This window comes from Galeopterus variegatus, unplaced genomic scaffold (genome assembly GCF_000696425.1).
Source record: "Galeopterus variegatus unplaced genomic scaffold, G_variegatus-3.0.2 Scaffold1897, whole genome shotgun sequence".
Classification (NCBI taxonomy): domain Eukaryota; kingdom Metazoa; phylum Chordata; class Mammalia; order Dermoptera; family Cynocephalidae; genus Galeopterus; species Galeopterus variegatus.
Genome location: NW_007728008.1, coordinates 331,109 through 337,108, shown reverse-complemented (window position 1 = coordinate 337,108; position 6,000 = coordinate 331,109). Strand labels below are relative to the sequence as shown.

At 49.0% G+C, this 6,000-nt stretch overlaps 1 protein-coding gene across 3 annotated transcripts in view; it reads right to left on the bottom strand.

Annotated features, from left to right (window-relative positions):
• Positions 1-523: 523 nt before the first annotated feature.
• The window catches only part of RNF144A (ring finger protein 144A), a 118,800-nt gene continuing 113,323 nt past the window's right edge, over positions 524-6,000 (bottom strand). For all 3 annotated transcript variants that reach the window (XM_008579488.1, XM_008579489.1, XM_008579487.1), the window contains one exon: positions 524-1,489. In XM_008579488.1, the coding sequence (XP_008577710.1) occupies positions 1,358-1,489 (132 nt within the window). In that variant the 3' untranslated portion in view covers positions 524-1,357. The remainder of the gene's footprint in view (positions 1,490-6,000) is intronic.

Below are 6,000 nucleotides of genomic sequence, written 5' to 3'. Positions count from 1 at the left end.
TGAAAGTCAACTTTCTTTAAAGAATACACTTTCTCCACTTTTCAATGTCAACTGATGGAGCGATGGGTGTCTTCTTATCGATCCATGCATTTTGCTGGCATAGAAAGAGTCACATACTGCCCTGCAAAAGACCAAGTGGTAAGATCCCCACATCAGAATAATTCAGTGAAATGGAAGCTTTTTCCAAGCCATGACAAAAGGTTAGTAATGGACTTGGAACTGTGTAAGATATATGATTTTTCAAAATAATTAAAGCATTTAAAACATGTGAAAATCCAGGAAGCTCCTCCCCAGCCCCCTGGAGTCCACCAGCCTCTGCCAGGATCAATAGCACTGCTTTTTTCTTACTGTCTACTGGAAGACTGGGTTAGAGGCCCAGCCAGAGTAACTCCGAGGAGAACTATTTCCAAGTAAAACATTTGGTCTGAAGAACTTAAACAGTCTTTGCCACTATCTGGGTGAGAAGGGACGAGTCCTGGGAGCTGAGCTGAATCAACAAAGAGAGAAAGAAACAAAAAGCAAATCTAATGGAGATGTTCCTTTAAACATGTCAATATTTTCAAAGAAACGCAGCAATAGAGAAACCATATTTAAAACAGTACACAGCTTACAGCATTCGAAAAGTTATTACAGCAAGTTTCAAGAAAAACACAAAGAGTGCATAAGGCTTTCTAAATCTCCTGAAAAGTGGCCAAGCCAGAAAAGTCATTTAACCACAACTTCTCAAAATGCACATTTCAAGAAAGGCATAGGCTGGTTTATATGCACCTTGTTCATTTTTACAAGTCAGTTGGAAAAAAAACAAAAAAAACAAAGAACAAAAAAATACTATCTAAAAATGATTTTACTAAATGCCATTAGTAATAAAAACAGTTGTCATAAACAGAGTGCTGTTCTCAAGCTGGAATAATCGGATTCTGTCGGAAGAGAGTTGTAATTCTTAAAAGACTTCTTGCAACAACACGGCGCCATCCTGAAGCCGAGGAGACGGACTTCATTCTGCATGAGGTCTCTTAAGCCACCACCAGACACTCCTAGTCTACTGCCACAGGGAGAAGGCTGCCCGGTGAGCTGCCCCCAGACCGCACTTCCCTGTCACGTCGCAGACCGACTCCTTGGGGACATGCCCTGCCCGTGCCTGCCTCGCCTCCCCATGTCCCCATGCCTAGATGACTGCACCCGGGGCCTCGGCAAACCTTCTGACACCAGTCCCTGAAATCATGGCATTCAGCCTGACACTGTGAAGCTCAATGGGGCACATAAGGCAAGAAAGATGTTTAGTGAGGGGGCAGCAGGGCAGGGTGGGGAGAGCCACACTTTCCAGAGGCCAGGGTCGTGTTCCAGCACCGAGCCTGCTCTAGGTGGGTAACGGGTCATCGTCGCCTTTGCTGCACTTGCACTTGCAGCAGAGCACAAAGGGAGTAGCCAGGAGCAGGAACGGTGAGGCCACCAGGAGCAGGAGCCCAAATCCAGCAAAAATGCCCACGACCTGGAAGAAGGGAACAAAGGAATAGAAGTAGGGAGGGCTGGTATGTAGGTTCCACAGTTGAAGTGTAAATCACTCTGCCACCCACCTCTCCACCCATCCATTCATTACCCACCCACCCATCCATCCAACCCACCATCCATCTATCCATCCATCTAACCAACCATCCAACCCGCCATCCATCTATCCATCCATCTAACCAACCATCCAACCCGCCATCCATCCATCCATCATCCACACATCCATCCATCCATGTAACCATCATCCACCCATCTATCCATGTATACATCTAACCAACCATCCAACCCACCACCCATCTATCCATCCATCCATTACTCACCCACCCATCCATCCATGTAACCATCATCCACCCATCTATCCGTGTACACATCTATCCATCCATCCACCCACCAATCCAGCCAACCACCCATCCACCCACCCATATTTCCTTCTCTTTTTCCCCTCCCAACTCGCCCTCTCTCCTCCCCTCCCTTCTCCGCTTCACTTCCCTTCTTCCATGTAAACACCCAAACATCCATCCATCTACACAATTAACCAACAAGTACCCCTGAGCACCCACCCTGAGCCAGACCCTGTACTAGGTGTTACAGATGCGGAGGCACTTAAGATCTTGGTCCTCAAGGAGCACCCCGACTGGTGAAGAGAGACCAGGATCTAATCAACTGAAAATGATACATTTTACAGAAACTGCCATCAGGTTCCATGTACAAAGGGACCCCAAGTGACGGACACCTACATTTGCTAGAGGAAAAGAGGGTTTCCAGCGGGAGATGGCGAGATTACGATGAGCAGGTGGTTAGTATATGAGAATGACTGGGATAAGGCATTCCTGATGAGAGAATAAGAACAACACGGGCATTGTACATTAGACAATGACCTGACCCTCGTCATTCCTGTAGTTTAAAGCCCAACACTGTTAGAATTCTGATTTTTGTTTTCAAAGATGTGTATCCCTTGGTATGGATAAGTGCCAAAAGGAATGAGCTACAACTGCAGACAAGCTGCCATTTAAATCAGGCAGAGGAGCTCGGTGCTTTCGAGCAGCCTCCATCAGCCCAGGCGGTGGAAAGCCCAGAACTGACATCTGAAGACGGAGTCAGACCGCCACCTAGCGTTCAGAGTGATAAGAACACGAACGCTCTAGGCACGTGGTTCTAACTCTGATTAAGTTCCCTCATTCCTCCCTGGGTCTGTTTTCTCATCTATACAATAACAAAAAGGGAAAAGATCCCTAAGGAAGCATTAGAGGGCAGGAACTTTGAGAAATCAAAATTACCAGCTCTAAAACATGATATTATGCTGAAACAGCCCAGAAGTGTGAAAGAATAATGAAATCATATTTGATCCCTGAAATATAATCCAGTACAACTTTCCCATTTCCCAGATGCCAAATCTATGGCCAAAGAAACGATTTCAAAAGTCCTAGTACTTGTTTAAGACAGGGCTGGGCACCGTGGTGTAAGCACGAGAGACACCATGGGCACACTTCACTCAGCTCTGAAAAGTTCCCTCAGAAGACACTGCACGTGGCTGCCGGGACACAAGTGTTTCTGGAAGGAGCTCCCGCCCTGCAGCTCAGCCTTGGAGGACATTACTGTGAGCGCCCCCATGGACGTGTGGGGACACAAAAAGTCAGTAATTAGCTGGCTACAGGAAAGGCCGTCTTCAGGCCAAACATGAGCTCTGCCCTTTACCTGAGATTTTTTTTCACTACTTGGAAGAGAAGGAAGAGCCAGGGTTGGAAAAACATCTTCCTTGCTGGGTTCTGGCATCCTAAGGAAGTAGATTTACTCTAGTGATAAAGTCATGTCCCTTCTCATGCTGGCACACGATGGCTGGTTTCTAGGACGGAGCTGGGAAAAGCAGGTGAACACCTCACAGCGATCGTGTTTAAATAAATGTGCCAGCGGGCGATGGAGAGAGCACAGCTGCTGCAGTCGACTCCTGCTCACAGCGGAAGGTGGCAGTTAGTGACACATAAAGCGTCTTCCGCACCCACGCTGGCAGTCAGGGCCTTCGCGGTGCCCTGTGATACTCATTCTATTTGCTCCAGAGGAGACCCTGCTATACAGGATAAAAAATACATCACTTGGAACAAAATAAATGGTACGAAATCTTTAGACCACAGAGACGTGATTTCTTCGTTCCCAGCACAGTGTCTTGTTTGGAAGGCCCGTTTGACAGCGTGCTGTGTAAAATGTATTTGGCACATTTTTACTCTCAGAAAAGTAATGAAAGTAGCCTGTGATAATGTCAAGGAGGCACGATGAAATTCTCAAAAATCTCTTAGAACAATCTTAGTGAACTTCACCTCTAAAGGCAGGAAGCCTCAGGAAGCAGGAACTTTGCAAAATCAACAAATTATCTTGTGCCACTTCAGGCCCCCCAAACTGGACATCAGAGGACACTCGATTAGTGCATACTTCTGAGTAGTGTTGGGGTTTGAGTTGGGCAAGGCCCTGGGTGACAAACAGATATATTTCCCCAGGGAGCTTATGAACCCTGACTCTGGCAGGAAGTTCTAAGTGACAGTGCGGTCTGTGCTGGGGGTAGCACGTGACCTGTGCATGAAATGCTGAATCACACTGGTGGGTCCAGATTAGGGGGTTAGTAAATAGAACAGAATAAAAAATATACAAGCGCAGTGGCTAAGACATATATATGTATAGGATATATATGTATATGAGGGCATGCACAGGTGTTTGTGTGGTGACAGGTATATGCACGTCTGCCTATGGGCTGCGGTCAACTGAAGTTCAAATGCTGCTGCTCAGGTCACGCTGTGCCTGGGCCGGTTAGAGGCAGCTCACTAGAGGAGGTGGGGCTGGAGCAGGGCCTTGAAAATGGATGGAAGGGACGTGCGCCAGGGGAAGGAAGAAGCAAAATGCAGCAGGCAGAGAGTCGGGGGAGAAGTCAGGACAGCAGGCCACCCTGAGAGGGTTCTTCTGCGAGGCCAGCAGGCTGGTGATTTCTGCTTTGTAGAGCAGTGGAGAGGAAGTTAAATGGGCAAGGAAATGCCAGATGTGGAGGCCCAGGATCGTCAGGATGAGACAGGTCCTGGTTATGTCCTCTGTGAGCATTTTACTCTGCTGCTCTAAAACCTTCCGTGGCTCCCTAGTGCCACAGTCTTAGGTCTACAGCACGACACTCTGTCCTCTCCAGATCCAACCACTACTCTGTCCCCGACTTCCTATCAGCTGCACCCCCAGATGCTCCCCAGCCGGACCCCCGGTCTCACATTCTGAGCACCCGCTTTCAAAGTGCCTCCTGCAACCCCCAGTCTTCGGAACCTGCATGGTCTGATTTAGTTGCCATTCATTTCACACCATTTTTCTTGAATCTTTCAGCCTGAATCATGAAAGATAAATGCTTCTTTGCTTCTAGCATCTCACCCTGCCTTGCCGTCCTGTGAGTTCCCCAGAGTCTGGCACATGAATGTGCTCAATCAGAATTTGCCGTGCCGAGGGGTTTCCTGCAGAGCACTGCCCTGGGGACAGTGGCTGGTACTGCAGCCGTGGAGGAAGGACAGGAGGCAGGGCAGAGGCGAGAAGCTGGAAAACAGGCAGGGGATGGCAGAAGCAGTCTCCTCGGGTGGACCCATTTCTCAAAGGCACACGAAGATGGGCCTGAACGAAGCCAGGGGTTTCTCAGGAGGGTGGGCGTCCGCCTGAGTCCCCGCACATCTATCATTTGTGGCACTGTGTCACATCCCCTGAAGCTCCACTTCCCCAGGCACCAATGCTCTAGGTCAGATTTCACTTTTCTGAACAGGTATGTTGTTGTCTCTTCCAGGGAAGAGAACAGCAACACAGCCTCTAAGGACCCGCAACTGTCTCTTCTTTCTTTGAAGAGGAACAAACAAGCTCCATATCCTCCCCCAGGAACAGAGCCAGAAAGTGACACAGCTCTCCCGGGCTCAGTGGCAGAAGCACCGCCACCCTCTGCGTCCTGCCCACGCCTGGGAAATGTTTCCCGTGTGCAGAGAGCAGCCACTGGGACAAAGACCATCGACTCTGCAGGGGAAGGCTGCAAACCAGCACCACGGGAGGCCAAAGTGACCATTCACTGCTTCCCCCAATTACTGTCTCCAAAGCATCTTTCTGTCCCAGGCACAGGACCAGGGCTGCAGCAATGCCAAAGATGAGCAAAACAAGTCACTGCTATCAAGACACCTTTGTGTGTTGTGAGAGAGAAGACACGGTCCGGGCAGACTGACACTGACACGCAGGGTCAGCATCAGGCTGCGTGAGCCCACAGGACAGAGAAAGATCAGTGCAGCTGAAACCAGCTCTCAGGACCAGAGGGCAGCAAGCTGTGGCCCGCGGGCCGAGTCTGGCCTAGAATCTGTTGTCTGTTTTCATAACAGCTTTATTGAGGTGTAATTCCCAGACCAGACAACGCAGACGTTTAAAGTGCACAGTACAATGGTTTGCAGCGTATCCACCCAGTTACGCCACCACCACCACCGCCAATTCTACCACTTGTTTTGTAAA